This window comes from Marmota flaviventris, chromosome 18 (assembly GCF_047511675.1).
Source record: "Marmota flaviventris isolate mMarFla1 chromosome 18, mMarFla1.hap1, whole genome shotgun sequence".
NCBI classification, from domain to species: Eukaryota; Metazoa; Chordata; class Mammalia; order Rodentia; family Sciuridae; genus Marmota; species Marmota flaviventris.
Window position 1 is genome coordinate 10,057,016 of NC_092515.1, and position 22,842 is coordinate 10,079,857.

General features: G+C 55.4%; 3 protein-coding genes across 5 annotated transcripts in view; 2 read left to right on the forward strand and 1 right to left on the reverse strand.

Annotated features, from left to right (window-relative positions):
* Nucleotides 1-3,103, reverse strand: part of Ccdc61 (coiled-coil domain containing 61) — an 86,691-nt gene extending 83,588 nt beyond the window's left edge. Inside the window, exon 1 of the mRNA XM_071604799.1 lies at nucleotides 3,099-3,103. The gene's annotated coding sequence lies outside the window, so the exon portion shown is untranslated. The remainder of the gene's footprint in view (nucleotides 1-3,098) is intronic.
* On the forward strand, nucleotides 1,954-9,992 carry Mypop (Myb related transcription factor, partner of profilin). 3 transcript variants are annotated; one of them, XM_071604800.1, is made up of 3 exons: nucleotides 1,954-2,017; nucleotides 2,509-3,292; nucleotides 8,708-9,992. In XM_071604800.1, exons 2-3 carry the CDS (start codon nucleotides 2,776-2,778, stop codon nucleotides 9,397-9,399), a joined length of 1,209 nt encoding a protein of 402 aa, XP_071460901.1. In that variant the 5' UTR covers nucleotides 1,954-2,017; nucleotides 2,509-2,775; the 3' UTR covers nucleotides 9,400-9,992. The 3 variants fall into 3 exon arrangements, with proteins under 3 accessions (XP_071460901.1, XP_071460902.1, XP_027801711.1); XM_071604801.1 differs by having other exon boundaries at nucleotides 1,956-2,017; nucleotides 2,724-3,292; XM_027945910.3 differs by having other exon boundaries at nucleotides 1,957-3,292.
* A 3,774-nt stretch (nucleotides 9,993-13,766) lies between these two features.
* Nucleotides 13,767-16,279, forward strand: Irf2bp1 (interferon regulatory factor 2 binding protein 1). The gene has a single exon (XM_027945928.2). The coding sequence runs from the start codon at nucleotides 14,137-14,139 to the stop codon at nucleotides 15,889-15,891; it is 1,755 nt and encodes a 584-aa protein (XP_027801729.1). The 5' UTR covers nucleotides 13,767-14,136; the 3' UTR covers nucleotides 15,892-16,279.
* Nucleotides 16,280-22,842: the final 6,563 nt, after the last annotated feature.

Here is a 22,842-nt window from a genome sequence, read left to right on the forward strand (position 1 = left end):
TGGCCTCTGGGCCACCACACAGCCCTGCTCCTCCTTGGTACCTTCGCTGATTTCTGCCCTTACCTTGCACGTAGGAATGTGCAGCCTCAGGCTTCAGAACTCTTCTCTATCTACATCTGCTTCCTTAGTAACCCACCTAGTCCTCCGGAATTAAATGTCACATACTGACAACTCCCAAATTTATCTCTCAAGCCTGGATGTCTGTCCTCAAGTCCAGACTCAAATATCTAACATTCATACTTAACTAATGTGCAACTCAAGTTTGAGAAAAGTTGAACTCTTCATCATCTTGGAGCCCTGCCCATCCTCACATCTGGAAGTTCCATCCTTTCCTTCACTCAAGCCAAAGTCACCTTGTCTCCTCCTCTTCTCTCATACCATATCCAATTCCACCTCCAGGGCTACCAGGACCCTGGTTGGAGCAGCCAATACCTGTCTCCCCTGAACCACTGCAGGCACCTCCTCACTGGACACTCACGTCCCATCCTGGCTCCCTCAAGTCAGCTATGCCTGGGTCAGAGCTCACCTTCCTCTACTCACAGCCCTCCATGCCGCTCACCTTACCCAGAATAATGGCTGCACACGATCTGGTCCTCTTTACATCAGCTCCATTGGCCTCTTCAGTGCTCGTGGAACACAGCACACACAGTCTCATCTCTGGCTGCACTTGCTTTCCCACTTCCTTCATGTCTCAATTCGGTGGTCATCTACTCAGCGAGGCCTTTACTGCCCACCTTATTTTAAAATTACAGGGGTTGGGGGAGGAGCTCCGTAGTGAAGCCCTTGTCTAGCATGTGTGAAGCCCTGAGTTCCATCACCATTACTTCGAAAAACAAAACAACAAAAAAAGATCACAGACATCCAGGCCCAAACACCTCCATCCTCTACCCCCTTTCCTTTCTTTATTTTCCTCCTTCTCACCTATACATTTTCTTTTATCATCTGTTTCTCTCAACTAAATATGTGCTCGATAAGAGTAGGCAGTTTTGACTTTTTCTGTTCATTACACCTGAAGCTATGTGAGCGACTCATAAAACAGTTGCTGAATTGATGATTGTAGTCCTCTTTGCTGAATGACCTTGAAGACTCCTGCAGGATGCTAAACAAAATTTAATCGGACTTAACCGCCTCATCCGCTCATCCAGTTCATTCAACCCGTTCTCCAGATTCACTCCCGTCTCCTTGCTTTCCTTAAAGTAGGCCCGCGCCAAGATCAACCTCCCTGCGGGGCGGCCAAGAAACTCCTCCCTCAGATCTCCCTCTTCAAGCCGTGACGTAAATGTGTGGACAGGGGGCCTCCCAAAGTGATTGGGAGGTTGGTGGGTTGCTATGGTTACTGCATCGCCGGAGGCGGAGTATCCCCAGGGTGCCCCGCCTCAACTCGTAGGCGGTAGTTAGTCCGCCGGTGCCGGGAGCAGGGGCTGGTAAGGGTGGTGGCGTTGAGGTTCCCTAATGCCACCCCCACACCACCCACGCAGTTGTCATGGAGACGAAGTGCTTCCCATCCTTTCCAGCTCGGCCTCCCTCCCCTTTCTCTAGACTCTTGCGTAGTTAGAATGCCGAGTGGGCTGGAAAACTGTAGAAAGGCAGAGGCGCCGCTCGGTCCTAGCGCTGTCCCAGCAGTTCCATTCTGTCTGCCCTGGGATCAAGCCCAGGTACCAAAACCCGCGGGGAACGAGGGACGCGCCTGCGCGCGACAGGAGTTCGCGCGTGCGTAGTTGTAGAACCAGGAGGCTAGTGGAACGAGCTCAGCGCTAAATTTGCGGCTGCGCAGCTGCAGCCTGCTGGTCGAGCCCGCTAGAGGGCAATTGTGCGCTTGCGCCGTGTTGGGGAAATGAGAATGAATCTCGGGCTGTGAGGTTGTCTGGGCTGACTGGCGCTAGGCGCGCGTGCGCCTTGGCTCTCGGCGCGGCCGGGGGCGGGGCTCAAGAGAGGGGAGGGAGAGGGCGGGGGGAGGAAAGAGGCCGCAGACGCCCGAGCCCTGACCCACCGGCAGGCAGGGGCTGCGGCGGCGCCGGTGAGTGACCCGCGGCCCGACTCGGTTCCCCCCCCTCCGCGACCCTCACTCTTTCTGAAGTCCCAAATAGCCTCCGTTGTCCCCTGCTGGTCTCGGACCCCCGTTATCTCCGGAGGTCTCCTCAATTCCTGGCAATCCCAGCGCCCCCACAATCCCTGCAGACCCTAATCCCTAATATTTTATCGTCCCAGCTCTGTCGCTGACCCATTAGCTCCCATCTCACCGCTATTTCCTGACATATCCTCTCAGGGCCCCGTCTCATGGGTCTTACAGACCCCCCATTGCCCTCGGAACCCCCAGAGCGCCTCTCTGCTCTAGATGTCCTCTTGCTGCATAGTCCCTTCGGCTTCTCCTTATCCCCATGCTTCTTTGGCCCCCGAGACATCCGCATTCTCCTTCCCTTTGCTCTTCTCCCGTGCCCCCGTTCTCCTCTAACTCCTGCAGACACCTCCTTTCCTTCCACTTTTCTTTATTTCCCTCCATCCCTCCAGACCCTCCCCCAATTTCCATCAACTCTTTGGCGAGGCACTCTGCGCCGCGAGAAGCACAGAATGAGCGCTCAGCCGGTGTCAGCTATCAGTAGGCACTTCTGACAGCCCGCCGTCCCCGCCCCCGCCCCCACCCCTGCCCAAGGGACTTAGGAGCCCTTGTCCGGGCGGCGGGGGACACTGAGCCCCGGCCAGCGCTGTACGCCCTTTGCCCGCAGCGCCGGCGCCCCCCATGCGCCAGGCGGCCGGACAGCGGCGTCGGGGGGCGCCATGGCCTCAGCGGCGGCGGGCGAAGCGGAGGAAACCACCCGGCTGCGCAAGCCGCGCTTCTCGTTCGAAGAGAACCAGATCCTGATCCGGGAGGTGCGCGCCCACTACCCGCAGCTCTACGGCGCGCAGAGCCGTCGGGTGAGCGTGGCGGAGCGGCGGCGCGTGTGGGACGGCATAGCCGCCAAGATCAACGGCATCACCAGCTGGAAGCGCACGGGCCAAGAGGTGCAGAAGCGCTGGAACGACTTCAAGCGCCGCACCAAGGAGAAGCTGGCCCGCGTGCCGCACTCCACGCAGGGTGCCGGGCCCGCCGCTGAGGACGCCTTCTCCGCGGAGGAGGAGACCATTTTCGCCATCCTGGGTCCTGGTGTGGGGGGATCAGGGGCTGGTGCCGGGCCAGAGGAGCCCCCTGCAGCCGCCCCCTCACAGCCGCCCGCCTCCTCACAGCCGCCCGCCCCTAGCGCCTGTGCCCAGCGCTATGTGTTGTCGGAGGACCGCAGGGAGGACCGACGGGCAGGTGAGTTCCTTCACCATCACCTCAGCGAATGCAAATGCACAGTCTTCTTGCGTTGTTCAAGTCCTTTATGTAGCTAAGCAGATCCTAACTACAACTCTGGGAAGCGGGTGCTGTTGTCCCCATTATACCGTTGGGAAAATTAAGCTCAGAAAAATAAAATGACTTGCTTCAGGTCTCACAGCTAATGACTGCCAGAGTCAAGAATGGAACCAGACCTAGGAGACCTGGCTTGAGTCCACCCCGGGGATCATCTCTGAACAGGCAGGACTCATTAAACTCATCCTAAGGGTAGTGATTCTGGAAGTAGACTGTCTCCAAATAGGGTGCCAGTCACAATTTTGCCACTCAACTATGGCATCCCAGAAGCCACTGCGTGTCACTTTCTGCCTCTGTACATCACTTTCTGCATCTGTAAAGTGAAGATAAGAATAGTCTCCACCTTCAGGGGTTGCCAGGAAGACTAAATGAGTTAATTTGGGCGAATTGCTTTGTACAGAGTCTGCTAACAGTCAAGGTTAGCCCTGGGTATAATGGTTAAAGCTGGGAAGTACATAGTGTTTCACTAATTTATAAGTCAAAGACTGGAGAAGCCTGGTAATTTTCTCAAGGTCATGCCTCCAGTACAGGTATGGAGAACTGGGTACAGAGACTCACTTCCTGCTTAGCCTAGTCTCTGGATTATCATTTCTTCTACTCCATTTCTGAATACCTGCCCTGTGCTAGATGGTATAACACATCAGTGACTGGGACAGCTGGGGGAAACAGCGATGGATATGAGTGATGGGACTGGCTGGGGCAGGGGAACCCAGGGGTTGTAGGAGTCCAGAGACAGCATCTGGCTCAGCCTGGGGGTTGGGGGATGGAGGAGGGGATGTCAGAGCTGAATGAGACACAGCATGCATGAAACAGCCAGGAGTATTGGCACAGGCCTGTAATCTCAGCAGCTCTGACACTGAGGCAGGAGAATTGCAAGTTCAAAGCCAGCCTCAGCAGTTTAGCCAGGTCCTAAGCAACTTAGAGAGACCCCATCTCAAAATAAAAAAAACAAAAAAGGGCTGGGGGTGTGGCTCAGTAGTTAAGTGCCCCTGGGTTCAATCCTTGGTATGGAAAAAGAAAAGAAAAAAACAGAATGAAGAAGAGTAGAGAAAGTATTCCTGATAAAGGGAAGAGCATGTGCAATGCACAGAGGCAAAAAAAAAAAAAAAGCCAATTTTTTGAAGCAAAAACATTGAACAAAAGTTTTTAGATGAAGTCAGAAAGGTGGGCAAAGTTGAGACTATGCTAGGCTATGGTGGGGAGTTTGAGTTTTATTTATAGTGAAGGGTTTGAGAAAACAAGGAACATGGATAAGGCAACTCAAGAGCATATGATTCATAGAGGCTCATTCTCCCACCCAAGGTCACACAGCAAGAGTGTGGGGACCCAGCACATGTGTTTGTCCCAACTCCCAGTCCATGCACTTAACCACTGGGTATATTGCCCAGCAACAATAATTGATATTTTATTGAGTTACTGAGAGTTAATGGGTATACCAGAATCTGATTACACATGGCTTGTAAGTCAAGGTCAGGACTTTGGACTTCATCATATGGGAATTTCAGAGGCATAAAAGTGTCTTGAGCAGGAAAGTCACATTCTCAGTTCAGGACCTTTCTCAGTTTGACTTAAACCTTGATGTTTTTGTAAAATGGCCCCAATGAACCAGAGCACAGAGGACAAAGTTATTTTTTATAATGCTTTATTAATTCACTTGTTCAATAAGTATTTATTGAGAACCTCTTCCAAGGCAAGGCAGTATTGCAGGTGCTGAGAATACTATAGATAAAAAGATGAATTCCCTTCCCTTACAGAGCTGACGTTGTAGTTGGGGGAAGCAGGCCACAAACAAGTAGCCCCCCAAACATATCATATATCAGGAAGAAAAATACTGCATATTAAGAAAGTAGTAAATGATAGAAGGGAGCAGTATAGGCAGGGCATTCCAGGAGGGCTTCTCAGAGGTGGTAAAAGGAAGCAGAGTCCTAAATGGAGAGATTGAGCCTAGTAGATGGTTTCCAGCTAGAGGAAGCAGCATGTGCAAAGTCCCTGAGGCAAGTATGGGCTGAAAACATCCATCATTAGACTCCCACACTGTGTGAAACTCATAAATGGAGAACTGCTCATATTGAAGGACAGAAATGGGGCCTGGGGCAGCCTCGGGCAGTTAGAGTATTTATAAACTGGGCGTGGTGATGTACTCCTGTAACCCCAGCAACTGGGGAGACCAAGGCATGAGGATTGCAAGTTCTAGGCCAGTCTCAGCAACTTAGCAAAGCCTCTGTCTTTTCAATTAAAAATAAATAAATAAAAAGGACTAAGGATGTATCTCAGTGGTAAAGTAACTGTGGATTCAATCCTCAGTACCAAAGAAAACAACAAACTAAGGATCATTTATCTCTGACATAGTATTTGAAAGAATAACAGCATTGAAGACTTACTATGTGCCAGGCATTGTCTTAAACCCTGTATCTATAGTGGGTTCAGGGATCCCCAGGTTGGCCTTCAGGAAGATGTTCTAGTATTTAGTCCCATCTTTAAACATGTGCTCAATTACAGTTGGGAAAACTGAGGCCCCAAGGTTATGAATACATATGATTTTAGCTGCCATAGTGTCCTTTCCCTGACTCCTGTGAGCCCTGTGGGTGTGCAGGCTGGGTCACTTTCCATTCCTTTTTATTCAATAGCCTAGAAAAGTCAGGTTTCCAAGTGATGCATTTTCTATGCTCCTTATAGGGAAGACTTGACACCCCCACCCTGCCCCAGAGTCACAGCCCCTGCCAAGCTGTAGTTAAAAGCGCAGGCTCTGGAGCTAGCCTGGATCCAGACCCCTCTTCCACTGCTATGGGACCCCACTCTGGTCCTCAGGTCACCTCATCTGTGGAATGGGGTAACAGCAATAGAATCCACCCAGAGAGTGGCTGAGAGGACTGGATGAGGAATGTGTCAAGGACTGTCAGGTCCAACATCTCTCTCCTGGCCTCCCAGGCTGGCTGGTCCAGGGGGCTGGGCCCCCAGCACTTAGACAGGAGGTGGCTGGTGGTTTGGGGGAGACTAGGACCATCTGATCTGGCCAGGAACATGAAGGCAGCTTCCCCAAGGAGGGAACATCTGAACTGAGCAAGGGGAGGTGCCAGGCCAGGTGGGGTGTGACATAGGGGAGGGAGCAGCATGTGTGTTGGCCGTGAGGGAAGAGCTGAGACCTGGTCTCCGCAGGAAGGGCTGCACTTGCCCTGTGGGCACTGGGACCTGCCACAAGGACCTGGGCCCTGGGCCCAGTCAGTGCTAACTCTGGAGGTCACAGTTCTTTTCTCATTTGAAGAAAAAAGAATTGCTACTAGACATTATTCTAGCTGCTGGGTAAATAGCAGTGAGCAAAATGGAACCGACTTCAGGAGGAGACAGATAACAGAGATGGCCTGCATACAGGGCAGATGCATGCTGGGAGAAAACCAGCTAGGGCTAGGAGGGAGAAAAGGGAAGATGGTGGCTACTTTGTATGATGGTCAAGGAAGATGATCCCCTGGAGCCCGCATTTGAACCTGGAGGAGATGAAGGAGGAAGCCAAACAGGTATCTGGGGAAACGTCCTCCCAGGCCAGGGCATCAGCAAGTGCAAAGGCCCTGAGTCAGGAGGAGGCTGAGTTTTGAGGGCCAGCAGGGAGGCCAGAGTACCCGGAGCCTGTGAGGAAGGTAGAAAGAAGGGAGGAGATAAGGTCAGGGAGGCAATTGGGACCAACAGTGCAGACCTTGGGGCCTCAAAGACTTTGCCTTTATCCTAAGTGGGATGGGGGTCTCAGGAGGGTTTGAACAGAGAAAGAACAGTGTCTGGCTTATGTTTTTTAGAACAGTTTTGTTGAGATGTAATTCCCACAGCATGCAACCCACCTAGACAATTCAGGGGCTTTTAGTATACTCAGAGTTGTGCAGCCATCACCACAATCAATTTGAGAACATTTTCATCATTCCAAAAAGAAACCCTGCACCTCTAAGTCACTTAAGCCATTTTCCCCCAGCCCTAGGCAACCACCAATCTACTCTATCTCTAGAGATTGGCCTCTTCTGGACCTTTCGTGTAAATGGAATCATGCCATACAAGGTCCTTTGTGACTAGCTTCTTTCCTGTTGCCTGATTGAATTTTGGTTGAACCCCTCGGCCGCTGATGAAGAAGGAGTGGAGACAGGGAGCCCAGTGAGGAGGCAAGAGCAGTCCTCCAGGTGGGAGGGGACAGTGGTTGGAACAGGGTGGGGGCCAGGGAGGTAGAGAGAAGAGGTTGAGTGTTGTGTTTAGCTTGAAGGCAGTGGTGTTTGAAGTGGATGGTGTCTTGAGAAAGAAAACCACAGTGAAGGTGTTTAGCCCCTGCAGCTGGAAGGATGAAGCTGCCATCAGCAGTGATGTGGGTGGTGGAGGAAGGAGAGGTGGGGGAGGATCAAACGCTTAGCTGTGAGCAAGCACATCCAAGGCATTACATGGTCCAGGGACTGTGCCCAGGACACAGCTGGAGACACTGGGAAGTAAAGTCGGGCTCAGGGCAGAAATTCAGGCTGGCCCAGAATCTGGAAGCCTTTGGGTACAGATAGTTCAAATTCAGGAGTATGAATGAGATCCCAGGTGAGTGGAGACCCAGGAAGAACTGGAAAATCCTGGCCTCCTGGTTTGAGAGAGCCTCCAGAAGCACCTCCAATGTTGGAGCACTTCTGTCTCAGGCCTCCCACCTCCCCGGGGTCTAGCACTGCAGCCTGAGAGGTGTGGCTGTGTCCAGATGGTTCACAGCCTGGCAGAGAGTGGCTCTTACTCTGAGTGAGATGGGAGCTGCTTGGCCCCAAAGGAGGCTTACAAGACCCCTTTCTGCTAAAGCTGGCACAGGCCTGATAGGTTGAATGTATTGATTCTCTCCTGGAGACCAAGACTGACCCATGTCATAGGCTTCTGTTCGAAGGAGTGATCTGGCTTAGGTTTTTTATATTTTCTTTTATTATTATGATGATGGTGGTACTGGGGATTGAACCCAGGGGCATTTAACCACTGAGCCACACCCCCAGTCCTTTTTATCTTTTATTTTGAGATAGGGCCTCACTAATTGCTTAGTGTCTTGCTAAATTACTAAGGCTAGCTTTGAACTCAGGATCCTCATGCCTCAGCCTCCTGAGCTTCTGGGATTATAGATGTGCTCCACCTCGCCCTATTGCTTAGGGCCTCACTATATTGGGGAGAATGGCTCTGAATTTGTGACCCTCCTGCCTCAGCCTCCAGAGTCACTGGCCTGACTTAGGTTTTAAAGAGTTTAAAGGATCTTTCGGGCCAGGGTAGAGGAGAAATGAAGGAACTGGGGGTGAGGGGGGAATCATGCATACCTTACCTGCATGTCTCTCTCTACAGATACACCAGCCCACAGCAAGGGGGGCTCCAGCAGCCCGGAGCCCTGGGCCCGGCCCTCCTGCAACCCCCAGGAAGGGGGCTGCCCACGGTCCAAGGAGCGTGAGTCCCCGCCCCCTCCGGCCCTGCAGACGGTCCAGCTGCCCCGCCTGGCCTTGTCTCCACCACCCTCAGCCCCTCCACCGCCACCCGCGCCGCTGGCCCAAGTGGCACCCTCATCTCCCAGCCCCCCGCCCCCTCCTAGGCCTCCTCCCACGCCCTCGGTCCCAGACCCCTCCCTGGACTTCCTGCGGGCCCAGCAGGAGACTGCCAATGCCATCCGGGAGCTGGCTGGCACCCTTCGGCAGGGACTGGCCAAACTGAGCGAGGCCCTCAGCGCCCTGCTGCCCCTTCTGCCGGGAACCCCGGTCGACCCGCTCCCCGCGCCGCCGCCCCCGCCCCCTCCCGCGCCTCCCAGGCCCCCGCCGCCCCCGCCCGCGCCCAAGGTGGAAGTAACCCCAGAACCCGTGTCTGTGGTGGCTGCTGTCGTGGATGGGGCTGTGGTGGCAGCCAGAGGAGTCATCATAGCCCCTAGGAGCGAGGAGGGGGCGTCCCGGGCGACCCCAGCCCCGCTCCCTCCGCACGACTCCCCCCCACACAAGCGGAGGAAAGGGTTCCCTGCGCGGAAGAGGCGGGGCCGGTGGAAATCGCCCTGAAACCTCCCTGCCGCTGCTGCCTGCGCCCCTTCCCCACAGCTTGGCGCAGTCGCGAGAGGGGCGATGCTCCGACCCCTCCCTGCTGCACCCTGGCTCCCTGCTCCAGGGGGTGAGCACCCCACTCCCTGTGCTAGTTAGTGCCTGATTCTCTGGGGACCTCTTCGCAGGCTTCCCCAGCCCCTTTCTCTGGTACAATGCTGTCTGCCTGGCTGCCTCCCCTAGCCCTGACTTCTAAGCCATCTATTTTATGTTATTTATTATAATGCCCTTTGTGGGTTGGGGTGGGGGGGACCTCTCGGGTCTGCACATCCCCTCTGCCCTAACAACTCCTGTTCTTAACTTGAAGAGAATTGACCCGTGGGGGCCTCCCCAACCCAGACTTTGGAGGGGGTAAAAATTGCTAGACAAATCAGAATATGGATGACAAAGAGGATGTAACTATCTGTACCCTAAGGAGAGGAGGGCAGGGTTCTGACTGAGAGGTGTGGGTTGGCTCCTCCACCTCTCATTGCCTCTCTGACCTCCGGAGCTTAGCCCCCTCCTTTCTCCTCAGTGGTGACAAGATATCAATAAACTTATTTTTCATACAATTACTTGAGGCTGTGTCTGAGACAAGCCTGAGAGCCCCACACCTCCGGCTGCCCCGCCCCCTCCCGGGCAGGCCACACCCCCTCCAAGTTGGAGGCAGGTGGTTCGTTTTCCAGCCCCCAGCCCCCCTTTAAAGCCATCAAGTTCTGTGTTCAAATGAAATCTGCCTCATCCTTCAGGTACCAGCCTGAACGTCCTGGATCTCCCTCCCCAAGGCAGAGATGGGTCTGCCTCTTAGATTCTCACAGTTCTATTTCATGATATGTCTAAGTGAACCCAGGCCTTATCTGTTTATCACATAGCCCCCAGAATTTGAAGACAGGAACTTGTTTTGCTTTTCTTTTTTTTTTTTTTTTGGGGGGGGGTGCTATTTGGGTTTTGTTTAGGTGCTGGGGATAGAACCCAGAGACACTTAACCACTGAGCCACATCCCCAGCCCTCTAATTATTATTATTTTTTATTTTGAGACAAGGTCTCACCAAGTTGTTTAGGGCCTCCCTAAGTAGCTGAGGCTGGATTTGAACTTGTGATCCTCCTGCCTCAGCCTCCTGAGCTGCTGAGATTGCAGGTGTGCACCCCCATGCCTAAATTGCAACAGGTTCTCTTGTACTGCCTGCTGCAGAGTCTGGTAGCAAACTAAATAATAACCACTACACTGGACTCAGGCCTGGTGTTGCCCAGGCCAGCTGTTAACTGGGGGCCTCCATTATCCTCATCTGTGAAATGAGCATAAAGATGTAAGAGTCTTTACTTTCTACTATTAGATGTATACATTCTTCAGGTCTCAGCTCAAATATTACCTCAGGAAATGTTTTCCTGACACCAGTTAAATTTAATGTCTCTCTCCATCACCAGACTGAACTTCCTCAGGGAAGGGTGTGAACCTATCTATAATCACTCCTGTGTCCCCAACATTGCTAGCACACAAAAGTGGTAATATACTGCTTTTTTAAGTAATGTACAGTTTATAAACAAAAATTTCCACTTAAGATACTTTTTTTTTTCCTTTTTCTGCCATAGTGAGGATGGAACTCAGGATCTGGGCATGCTAGGCCAGCACTCTACCATTAGCAACAGCCCCAGCCCCATGGCAGTCCTCTGTGCCAGGCCCCAGGCCAAGTTACATGCATGCTTGCATTCCAGCCTGAAGGAACCCAAGGAAGAACAGACTGTAAACATCTCCATTCCCAGCCCTGAGAAGTTTGTGGAATGACACAACTGGTCACAGGCCAGTTGGTCCCACCTGAAGCCTGAATCTGGCCAGAACTCAGCTGGTACTTTTTTTTTTTTTTTTTAATTCAGGGATTGAACCCAGAGGCTCTTAACCACTGAGCCACATCCCCAGTCCTTTTTTTATGTTTTATTTTGCTAAGTTGCTTAGGGCCTTGCTAAGTTGCTTAGGGCCTTGCTAAGTTGCTTAGGGCCTTGCTAAGTTGCTGAGACTGGCTTTGAACTTGTGGTCCTCCTGCCTCAGCCTCCCAAGATGCTGAAATTACAGGTGTGCACCACCTGCCCAGCTTTCACTAGTATTTAAAGAATGGCACAAAGGCAACTTTTCCCCCCCAGTACTAAGGATTGAACCCAGGGATGCTCTACACTGAGCTACATCCCCAATCCTTTTTCTTATTTTGAAACAGGGTCTTGCTAAGTTGCTGAGACTAGCCTCAAGACTTCTCATCCTCCTGCCTCAGTCTCCCAAATTGCTGGGATTACTGGTGTGGACCACCAAACCCAGCTCAAAAGCAATTTGGGAGCTAGGTGTGGTAGTGAGTACCTGCCAATCCCAGCAATCTTGGAGGCTGAGACAGGAGGATCACAAGTTTGAGACCAGCCTAGCAACTTAGCAAGACCCTGTCTCAAAAAAAAAAAAAAAAAAAAAAAAAAAAAAGCTGGGCATGCTTCTCAGTAGTTAAGCACCTCTCCAATACCCCCCAAAAAAGGTAAGTTTGGGGACATGAATGGCCATTTTTAATGGTTCTGTACTTTTAACTGATTTTTTTAAAAAAACAGCCCACAATGCTGTGCTGCTGTCTGCCTCATCAGAGCTAAGTGATGCTGGCATCCTGCCCTTGAACTTGCAGGAGGGTTCCTAAATGAACTGGATCTTCTGACTAGAGTTTCTCATGAATAATGTCTACAAAGAAATATTTTAAATTTCAGATTTAATTAGCATATATGCAAAAGGTCTTGTGTTGAAAAGATAGACAAGATAAAAGCAGCGTGGATGGCTGCCTCACATACCAGGACGGCTGCCTGGGGGTCCCAAGGACTCCCCTCAGAAGTTTGGAGGAACAAGAAGTAAACTTACTGTTTAAGAAAAAAATAAAGAAGTAGGGAGGATGAAAGACTGAGGGTGTAGCCCAGTGATAGAGGGTTTCAGCATGAGGCCAAGGATTCCATCCTTAGCACCAAAAAAATAAAACGTAGCTAGTACATGAAACTTGTGATTATGGAATAGTATTCCTTAGGATGAAGCAAAAATGGGTAATCTTTTCCCTCCAAGGGAGAAAAAGTGTTAGAATAATAACAGAGTTGGTAGGTAATTGTAAAACAAATAACTTTAGATAGCAGAAAATCCGGGCAGCTGTAGCGCAGTGGGTTGGGAGCAGAGGAAGGCAGGCGGACTCCCCAGATTGAAAAGCGCTCTGCGTGCAGACTGGCAAGTCATCCAGGTACTTTTTGAGCACAAAACACGGACCCCAGCCCAGAAAGAGGAAGGAGCTTATATGCGTTAGAATCTGGAGACCCGCATCGCCCCTCCTCAAAGTCTGCCTTCCCACAGTTTCCAAGACTGGGAGAGAAGACAGGGGGTCCTCAAGCCTGGCTGGGCCCACCACGTAGTAAGCACTCAAGGTTGGGGAAGGATGGTCTGGCGCTTGCACTCCCCGCAGCAACCTCCTTTTGTTCGCCATTTCCTGGCCCCTTCTCGACACAAAGGCCTGCAAAAGAGGGTAAGGTAACCCAAACCCCATACACCGAAAGCACGGAAAGAGCCCCAAAAAGTTGGGGGTGGGGGCGTCAGCGAGAATAGCGAAGGCCTCCCCCAACCTTCCAGACAGCGGAAGTGCGTCATTCGGCCGCCCCGCAGAGCATTTTGGGAATAGTAGTGAAATTGGAGGGGTGGAGCAGAGAAGCCGGCAGTGTAACCCTTTGGAGACCAAAGCGATCAGGCAGAGTTGGAACAGAATTAGAAGGCGCTCGGTCACTCCCCTCTAGCAGATCAGAAAACTGAGGCAGGCACTATGCTCGAAAGCCCTTAGCCCTTTCCGTTCTCTGGCTGTGGTCCGCCCCAGAGGCTGATATTTAGGATGCTGAGAGAAGTCACAGTGCCAAGTATACACAAACCTCCAGTAGCCGGCTTCCCATGCCTACCCTGAACCATCCAATCAGGACCTCTTCGCTCCGCCCCAGGAATCCGTCATTGGCCTTCTTCTAATGGGCGGGGAAACGGAGGCTCAGCAAGGGCAAGACTTTGGCCTAAAGGTGCACAGCAAATCAAAGCAGAAATGGATTGCCCCGCAGCCTGTTCAGTTCCGGCAATTTCTTAATCCGTGGTAGCTTTGTTCATTCGTATCACATCATCACGACCCTATTCTCCTCTGAGCGCGCAGAACTCCCCGCCCAGTGGCTAGTGGTATTGAGGATTGCTGGGCGAGAGACGGCGTTCCCCCACTGTTGCCCGCTGTCCCCTTTAAGAGACGGCCCCGGCGGGACTACGTTTCCCAGAAGGCTTTGCCCGCGCGTTATGTAACTTTCCCTGCGAAGCGGCCTCTGGGGCAGAAGGAGGAGGTGGAGGCGGCGGCGGCGGCCGTTGCAGCGGCGGCAGCGGCGAGAGCGGCGGGACCCCGAGGCGGCGACGCCCGCGGCCCATCGCGGGGCCCGAGCTGTGCGCCTCAGCTCGCAGCCCGCACCGAGTGGGGGCGCCGACGAGCCTCTGTCTGCCTTTTCAAGGGAGGCGGGAGTGAGGAAAAAGGCTTAGGGCCCAGGGGGCGGGGAAGGGGGGCCGGGCCTGGATCCGGCGGGGAGGCCGAGCCGGAGGCCGGACTGTGGCTCGCGCTGTCCCGGGAACGCGGATCGAACGTTGGCTGCGCGGATCGAACGTCGGCGGCGGGTGGAAGGCGGGGACCTGGCGGCGCCCGCGCGGGGACCATGGCGTCAGTACAGGCGTCCCGCCGCCAGTGGTGCTACCTGTGCGACCTGCCCAAGATGCCATGGGCCATGGTGTGGGACTTCAGCGAGGCGGTGTGCCGCGGCTGCGTGAATTTCGAGGGCGCGGACCGCATCGAGCTGCTCATCGACGCCGCCCGCCAGCTCAAGCGCAGCCACGTGCTCCCGGAGGGCCGCTCGCCCGGGCCCCCAGCGCTCAAGCACCCAACCACCAAGGACCTGGCCGTGGCCGCCGCGCAGGGTCCCCAGCTACCGCCTCCGCAGGCCCAGCCCCAGCCGTCGGGGACCGGCAGCGGCGTCTCAGGCCCAGACCGCTATGACAGAGCCACATCGTCTGGCCGCCTCCCGCTGCCCTCGCCAGCCCTGGAGTACACCCTAGGGTCCCGCCTGGCCAATGGGCTGGGCCGAGAGGAGGCCGTGGCGGAAGGGGCGCGCAGGGCCTTGCTTGGCACTATGCCCAGCTTGATGCCCCCCGGGCTGCTGGCAGCTGCGGTGTCTGGCCTGGGAGGCCGAGGCCTGACGCTGGCGCCCGGCTTGAGTCCTGCCCGTCCACTTTTCGGCTCCGATTTCGAGAAGGAGAAGCAGCAGAGGAATGCAGACTGTCTGGCAGAACTGAATGAGGCTATGCGGGGCCGGGCGGAGGAGTGGCACGGGCGTCCCAAAGCTGTGCGGGAACAGCTACTGGCGCTGTCTGCCTGCGCCCCCTTCAATGTCCGCTTCAAGAAGGATCACGGTTTGGTGGGGCGGGTGTTCGCCTTCGATGCTACTGCCCGCCCTCCGGGATACGAGTTCGAGCTGAAGCTCTTCACCGAATACCCCTGTGGTTCTGGCAATGTGTACGCGGGGGTCCTGGCCGTGGCTCGCCAGATGTTTCACGATGCTCTGCGGGAGCCTGGCAAGGCCCTAGCCTCCTCGGGCTTCAAGTACCTCGAGTATGAACGCCGTCATGGCTCGGGCGAATGGCGCCAGCTGGGCGAGCTGCTCACCGATGGTGTCCGCAGTTTTCGCGAGCCCGCTCCTGCCGAGGCCCTGCCCCAGCAGTACCCAGAGCCGGCCCCTGCAGCTCTGTGTGGCCCACCTCCACGAGCCCCATCCCGGAACCTGGCACCCACGCCGCGCCGCCGCAAGGCCTCCCCTGAGCCCGAGGGCGAGGCGACTGGGAAGATGACAACGGAGGAGCAGCAGCAGCGGCACTGGGTGGCACCTGGCGGGCCATATTCTGCTGAGACCCCTGGTGTGCCCTCACCCATTGCCGCCCTGAAGAATGTGGCGGAGGCCCTGGGTCACTCTCCCAAGGACCCTGGTGGCGGTGGAGGCCCTGTGCGTGCAGGGGGCGCTAGCCCCGCAGCCTCCTCCACCACCCAGCCACCGACCCAGCATCGCCTAGTGGCCCGCAACGGTGAGGCAGAAGTCAGTCCCACAGCGGGGGCCGAAGCTGTCAGCGGGGGTGGTAGTGGCACAGGGACGACCCCTGGAGCTCCCCTTTGCTGTACCCTGTGCCGAGAGCGCCTGGAAGACACCCACTTTGTCCAGTGCCCCTCGGTGCCCGGACACAAGTTCTGCTTTCCCTGCTCGCGGGAGTTCATCAAGGCGCAGGGCCCGGCCGGGGAGGTGTACTGCCCCAGTGGAGACAAGTGCCCGCTGGTGGGCTCCTCCGTCCCCTGGGCCTTCATGCAGGGCGAGATCGCCACCATTCTTGCTGGTGACATCAAGGTCAAGAAGGAACGGGACCCCTAGGCCACCACTGCCACCAGGCTACTGCTTCCTCCCCCCTTGCCACCCACCGCAACTGCGGATAAATTATTCCCTCCCTCACCCAACCGTGCCATCCCCACCTGTGTACATACCCCCTTCCTCTGCCCAGATGGGTCCCCTGGGGTAGATGCATTGTGGGTGGGGGGACAAAGCTTGTGGCTCCTGTCAGAGGGGGTGTTTGGGGTTCCGTGGCCCCTCCAATTTCCCTCTCCCCTCCTTGGCTTGGCTTTGCTGCTGCTTGTAGTTGGGGAGAGGTGTCCGCTCCTGGAGAAGGGGCCCCTTGAACACTCGCTCTTTATAAACGAAGCAAAAGCATTTTATTGCCCCCCTCTCCCACCCTGTACCTCCTTCAATAAACCGAAAGATGGTTTTTTTTTTTTTTTTTTTTCCTTCCTCTCTTGGTCCCTTAGTTGTGTGGGATGCTGCGCCCCCTCTGGGACTAAACTTCCTGCAAGGGAGAGGACGTTGCGTTGTAACCTCCAGGTGGCGCCCTTCGCCCAGGCGGGCCGCTAGTATTATAATTGCCGTTTTAACACTGGTCAAAAATTGTAGCCATTGGTCCGTTTTCCAAGTGACAGAACAGAGGTTCAGATGGGGTGGCCTTTTCATGGGAACCACAGACAAGCTCCTAACAGGTTAGCCTTCCGTAGCCGGCCTACATAATCTACCCAGAATGTGGCGTCCTCGAAGGTTGGGGAGAGGCAGCGGGAGGCTTCTTGGAGGGAACTAGCACCTAAGAGAATTGAGGCCAGACTGCTAGCGGGACTGCCAGAGAAGAGGAAAGTAAACAGATACCTTAAACAAGGTGACTGCTTGCTTGCCTCAGTTGGTACCTGGAGGCAGATGTTTGGGAAACCTGAACTGGGGTCCTCATCTCTGGGAGGCCACCCTAGAACATTGTCACTAGCAGGGTAAAAGACATACCCCCCCCACACACACACACATTCTGCGGCTGCCTGTGATGTTCGCGGCCTTGTCCCGCACCTGTCCTGGTGACTGATCATTAACCAGGACTTCCTGCTTGCTGGCGTCACGGGGCGGGGCCTAAGCGTGCTGCGGCAAAGTAGGGGTTAAAGCGAGAGGGCGGCCCCGGGAGCCCAGGCGTCCCCCACTCTTACGACCTTTTGGTTCCGGGAAGGGTGAATACTGGGCCAAAAAGGCCAGCGGATGGGCGGACAGAGGTGGAGAATGATCGCACCCTTCCAACTGCGCTGGGCTCTGAGACCCACGGGTCCCCAGGTGTTTCATCACCTAAATCCCAAGAACCCTAACATCCTGACCTACCCTTTGGGATCACAGGGGTCCCACCCACACCTGCAGACCCAAAGTCCTAACTCCCAAATACTAAGGACCCTGTGGCTCCCTCCACATCTGGAGGACCCATCCCCCCATTCATCAGCTTTCAGGTGCTCTGCCACCGCTGGCACTGCCAGTCTGGGCTCTGGGCAGGGCTGAGAAAACCACCCCTGATTAAATATGCTAGGTGATAAGCAAGGGAGATGCTGGAGGGAGCTCCAGACCTGGCTCCCTCCTGACCCAGCTCTGCAGATCCAAGCCAGGGTGCCCTCCTCCCCCAGATCCTCAGGACTGCAGGTCTCCAGACATCTGGACCTCTTGCCCCAGTAGGGGGCTGCAGAGCTGTGGAGTGGAGGACACCTGGTCCTTTAAGAGCAGCTGGTAGGTGGGTGGGGGGCAGGGGAGTCACCCCCAGCCTAGCTGGTGTGTATTCTAGATAGAGGCTGGGTTAACCATTAACTGAGCAGGCGGCCTGACCTGTGGTGTGGGGGCTGGGTCAGTCCCCTTCCCCCAGTGCTGGGGTGGGGCCAGGGTGCTGGGGTTCTGGATTGATTTGGGAATCAGTGAGTAGGTGAAGAAACACAGGGAGATGCGGACAGAGACCCAGGCAAAGACACAAAAAGACCAATTCCCTGAAAGAGATAAGGAGGCACAGGAGCCAGAGAGACAGGGAGAAATGGGAGAGAGCCTCGGAGATGTGGGACATGAGGCAGAAACAGAGGGAGAGACAGATGCTCATAAGTGAACTGAATGGAGAACTGTCCAGGGGTGAGAGAGACCAATACAGAGATGAGGTGCCAAGAACAGAGATCTAGAAGAAAGGGGCGACGTAGAGAGAGCAGAGGGGAGCAGGGGTATGGCTCAGTGGTAGGGCACTTGCCTGACATCATGCAGGCCCTGGGTTCCATCCCCAGAGCTGCCAAAAAAAAAAAAAAACCGCAAATGGGAGACTGAAACCAGGGCAAGGTCTCGATTGGAACTGAGTCAAGACATCTCAACCCCTAAAGTTCTCTGACAGACGGAGAACATGGGAGCTCTGGGAGGAAGATGAGACTGGCCCTGCTGTGGTCATTTGGTTCCCAGAGATAGAAAGAGGCCTAGCTCATTTTTCCTTATCCCCACCCTCAGCTGACACCTCCAGGTTGCCCTCTCTGACTCCATTAGGTGCCATTTCTGGGCTCCTACAGCCCCCTCTGCTTTCAGGCCCTGGCCCTGCTCATTCTGCTCATCATTGTCTGACAGCTGGACTGGAAGCCCCCTGAGGGCAGGGTTAGGGCCGTGTCCCCAGCATCACCCAGCACAGGGCTAGGGAGCTGGATGCATTGATGAATGTGCTTCTCTCCCTCTCATTCACGGCAAGACAAGCCTGGAGCAGGTGATCTGGGCACAGCGGGGAGAGAAGGCAGCCCCTGTTCTCACGGAGCTGGTGGTCAGGTGGAAGACACAGACAGGCCTATGAAATATATCAGCCATGGAGCAGTAAGTTCTAAGAAGAGAAACCAGGGAAAGGAGATGAAGAGTGGGAGAGGGCTGTTGTAGGAGGAATGTAGGGAAGGGGGATGACTAAGAACAGGAGGATCAAGCCAGGGGAAATCTCCCTGGATAGTGCACGCAAAGGCCCTGAGGTAGTTTATCCCGGAAGCGGTCAGATGGCCAGAGCATCAACTGCATGGGGAAAGTCATAGGAAATGAGATCAGAGGGATCATGGGGGAGCTAGAGGAGCAGTGGCTCTGATAATGACTTTGGATTTCATTTGAATAGGAACAGGTGGAAAGTTTCAACAGTGGCTAAAGGAAAGGAGCAAATGAGACAGAAATGGCCAAGACTCAACCAGGTCAGACATAGGTCTCTGTGTCCAGTGCTACACAGAGGGCCTAGCATGTGCCCGATGACCACATGAGCACGAGTGAATGAGACCCAAAGTGACAAAGAAAAATTCAAATGCATCCAGGTGGATGGACTCACGGACCCCCAGGGAGAGGCCAGTTAAGGACCTGGGGACGCCCAGGGACAACAGATGCAGACACACAGACAGCAGCCCAGCTGAAGAGTCCCATTCCTTCCAGAACCCTCCCCACCCGGAAAGCTTCCCAGGAGCTGGAAAAAAACCCCCGGGCCTCCCTGACTGCCCCACCGTGGCATGCCCACTCACACCTTCAGCAGAGGAAGCTGGCAGGCCCCACAGGAACCTTTCTGTGCCCCGGTGGGGGGGGGGGGGTGTAGGCACGCAGGCGGCAGGGACGAAGGGAGAGGAGTGGCAAGCAGGCGGGCAGCGGGCAGCGGCTGCACAAAGGCCCCAGTGTCTGCCCCTCCTGCCCCAGTACAGATATAAATAATATGTGCATATACCTTTATATAGATATACCAGAGGGCTGGGGCGGGAGGCTGGGGGCCGCACACTCTCCTAAGGGCCCTGGCATGGCAGAGTTGGCCCCTGTGGGGGCTGGGGGATCAGAGACATAGTGGCTAAGAGCGAGAGACTCTAAGAAACTTAGTTAGCGAGAAGGGTACTGAACCTGGGGGCTCTGACAGCCCAGAGCCAGGCAGTGGCAGACAGAGTCACTGGTTCCTCTGGAGACACATCGAAGAAATGGAACTTCACTGGAGAGTGAAAAAGCCACAGGGAGAGGGACGCTGACAAAATGAAGACAAGGGTCATTTCAGAGAAAGGCAGAGCTACAGAGAAACCGGGTGAGAGACAATCGGGACAGAAAGAAAAGGTCAGAGGCACCCAGAGAGGACGAGACAGCAGGCTGGGGTCAAGGCAGGGACTTGGGACATTGGTGTCAAGGGTAGGGGGCAGCCAGGACACGTCTCCAGTGGGAGGGGGTCTGTAGACTGGTCCAGCCCAGCCCAGCCGAGCAGGCAGAGGGGCAGGGGCAGAGGCCAGGGAGGTGGCCTCGGGCCGGATCTTGGTGTTTACCTGGGGCAGGCACTGCAAACAGGCGCCTGGCCTGGCCCAGGCAGCCAGGGTGGGATGGGCTGGGCCCCAGCCCTGGCACCAGTGGGCCCGACACGCCCACCTGTGGCCTGCGTGGTGAGTAACACCCACAGTGACACCTGGGCAGATGGTGACACATAGCAGAGGGGGACAGACACAGTGACACACAGTGACAGATATAGGCAGACCCACAGTGACAGACACAGAAGACCATGACAGGCAGAACAGAGACAGACACATGAACACAGTGACCCCTACATCAACCCAGTGGTGGACACCAACCCAAGACCGACACCCTGAAGAGAGACGCCCACAGACACCCGACACCCAAGCTCATGAGTGAAGCCCAGTGACAAGCACAGCAGTGCACATGTATGTAAAGCACCCAGACCACTGGCCTCTGGGGTGCTGCCTTCCATAGCAGCAAGTTGTGGCAGGCAGCAGGGGTGACCACCACAGATGGCTGCCCCAGGCCATTGTACTGCTGTTGTCCCTCCCATCTCCAGAGCAGCTGTGGCTATCAGACTGACTCTGAGCCAGACCACCTGGGGTCAGTTGACACACCACTCACTGGCTGTGTGACTGTGTGACGCTGGGCAAGTCACTTCTCCCCTCTGGGCCTCAGTTTTACCAACGATAAAGGGGGGAGGAGTTGGAAGGGATTGGACGGATCGGTTCTGTAGGGGGCTCATACAATGCTGGACACGTGGTAACCCTAGTAGCCCCCCACGCCCCAGGTATCAAACCCAGGGGTGCCTTACCACTAGACACAGCTCCAACCACACCTTAGCTTTTAAAATTTTTTATTTATTAATTTATTTATTTCTTTGGTACCAGGGATTGAACACAAAGGGCACTTAACCATGGAGCCACATCCCCAGCCCTCTATTTTTTATTCTGTGACAGGGTCTCACTAGATTGCTTCCAGCCTCACTAAGTTCCTGAGGCTGGCTTTAAATTTGGCTCCTCCTGCCTCAGCCTCCCCAGTAGCTGGGGATATATGGGCCTGCCTCTGCGCCAGCCTTAGGAGCTTCTAATTATTATATATTATCATCGGTGGCCTCATTACTGTCTCAAACCTTCTGATGCAAGGGTGGCCCTCTGCCCACAGAAGGGACCCTGCCCTATCCTCTGTTTCCCCACCCAAAGGCCCCTCCCTTGGACTGTGTCACCTCAGGCGCCTAGCCCAAGCCCGGCTGTGTCCCCATGGCTACCCCTCCATCCCTCATCCCTGGCGTCCTCCTGTCTGTCCATGCGTCCCATGTCTGACCGTGGTACTTTTCCACGCTGGACATCAGCCGGCTGTCCCTGGGTGAGGGTCACACCTGCCCACGCCAGGCCGGCTGGTGGCCACCAGACACCCTGAGGGATGGCCCCACCTTCCCCTAAGGACCCTACAACAACACCCCGCCCCTGCGGCCACCTGAGGTCCCTACTGGGGCGGCCTGAGGCCCGAGCCTGGGGACAGGAAGCCCCAGGCCTGGCCGCCCTGAAAGCCTCTTTCAGCCTGGGCCTCCTCCCGCCACCACCGACTCCTCCCGCGGAATAATATTTGGGCTGTTGGCCGGGGGGCGGGGGCCAGATCCGGAGGCCGCGGGGAGAAGCCAGAAACCGCAGGGCTTCCTGCCTCGGGCCCAAGACTCCGCAGAGACCCCCAGGCCCGCGGGAGGGGGCGGGGGCCCGGGAGACTGAGGGCCTTTCTCTCGGCCCCAGTTGTTTTTTCCAGGAACCAGGAGGAATTCCCCGGCCTGCCCAGGACAGCAAGGCTGGTGGACGGCGACGGGGTGCCAGCACGGCAGGGGGCGGGGGTGACACGCAGCCGGCCAGGCGGGCACAGCGACAGAAATGGAGGGCCTGGCCTGCGAGGTGGCAGGTAGAGAGAGGCGGAAACTCCGGACCTGGGAGGAGGCGGGAGGCCAGGGAAGCCAGACCAGAGAGCCAGAAAAAGATCGCAGGAGAGGAGCCCAACAGAAAGAGCCAGAAACCCAGAGAGGTGAGAATGACAGAAGAGGGAGAGAAGAGTTGGGGACAGAGTGACACTGAGACTAGGAGAAAGGAGAGAACAGGGAGACAGGAGGAGCAGGCAGTCACTCACACACAGGTGGCTGAACAGAGTCTCTGGTCTTTGGATGACGGAATGGCTGGCTGGCTGAAGAAATGAATGAGTGGTCAGGGCGACCAGAGAAGCCAATGCCACCAAGAAAGGCAAAAGCAAAGTGAGGACAAGCCACCGTCAGAGCCTGGCACAGCGGCACACACCTGTGATCCCAGCAGCTCAGGGGGCTGAGGCAGGAGGATTGCAAATTTGAGGCTAGCCTCAGCCACTTAGCTTAGCGAGACCCTGTTTCAGAATAAAAATTAAAAAGGGCTGGGGATGTAGCACTGTGGTAGAGCACCCCAGGGTTCAACCCGAGTACACCCCCTCCAACACACACACACACACACACACACACACACAACTAACCTGCCCACCTGTCTCAGCCCTGCTGAATGACCTGGCCCAGACCCTTCCCATTCTGGGCCTCAGTTTCCATAATGAAAAGAGGGGTGTGGAGTGCAGGGCTGTGTTTCTGGGACAGCCTCACCTGGGCGAGCCCTGGAGGAACAGATACCCCAGACTCCAAGCCCGGAGAGGAGGACCCAGCTCCTTCCTCACACACCCACCTGCCTGCAAGGGACAGCCAGCAAACTCCGC

Bases quoted from the DNA above. Each gene is read 5' to 3' on its own strand.
- Irf2bp1 (XM_027945928.2), top strand. From the start codon at position 14,137: ATGGCGTCAGTACAGGCGTCCCGCCGCCAGTGGTGCTACCTGTGCGAC.
- Mypop (XM_071604800.1), top strand. From the start codon at position 2,776: ATGGCCTCAGCGGCGGCGGGCGAAGCGGAGGAAACCACCCGGCTGCGC. The intron at 3,293-8,707 runs GTGAGTTCCTTC...CTCTCTCTACAG, and splicing joins CAGGGAGGACCGACGGGCAG to ATACACCAGCCCACAGCAAG.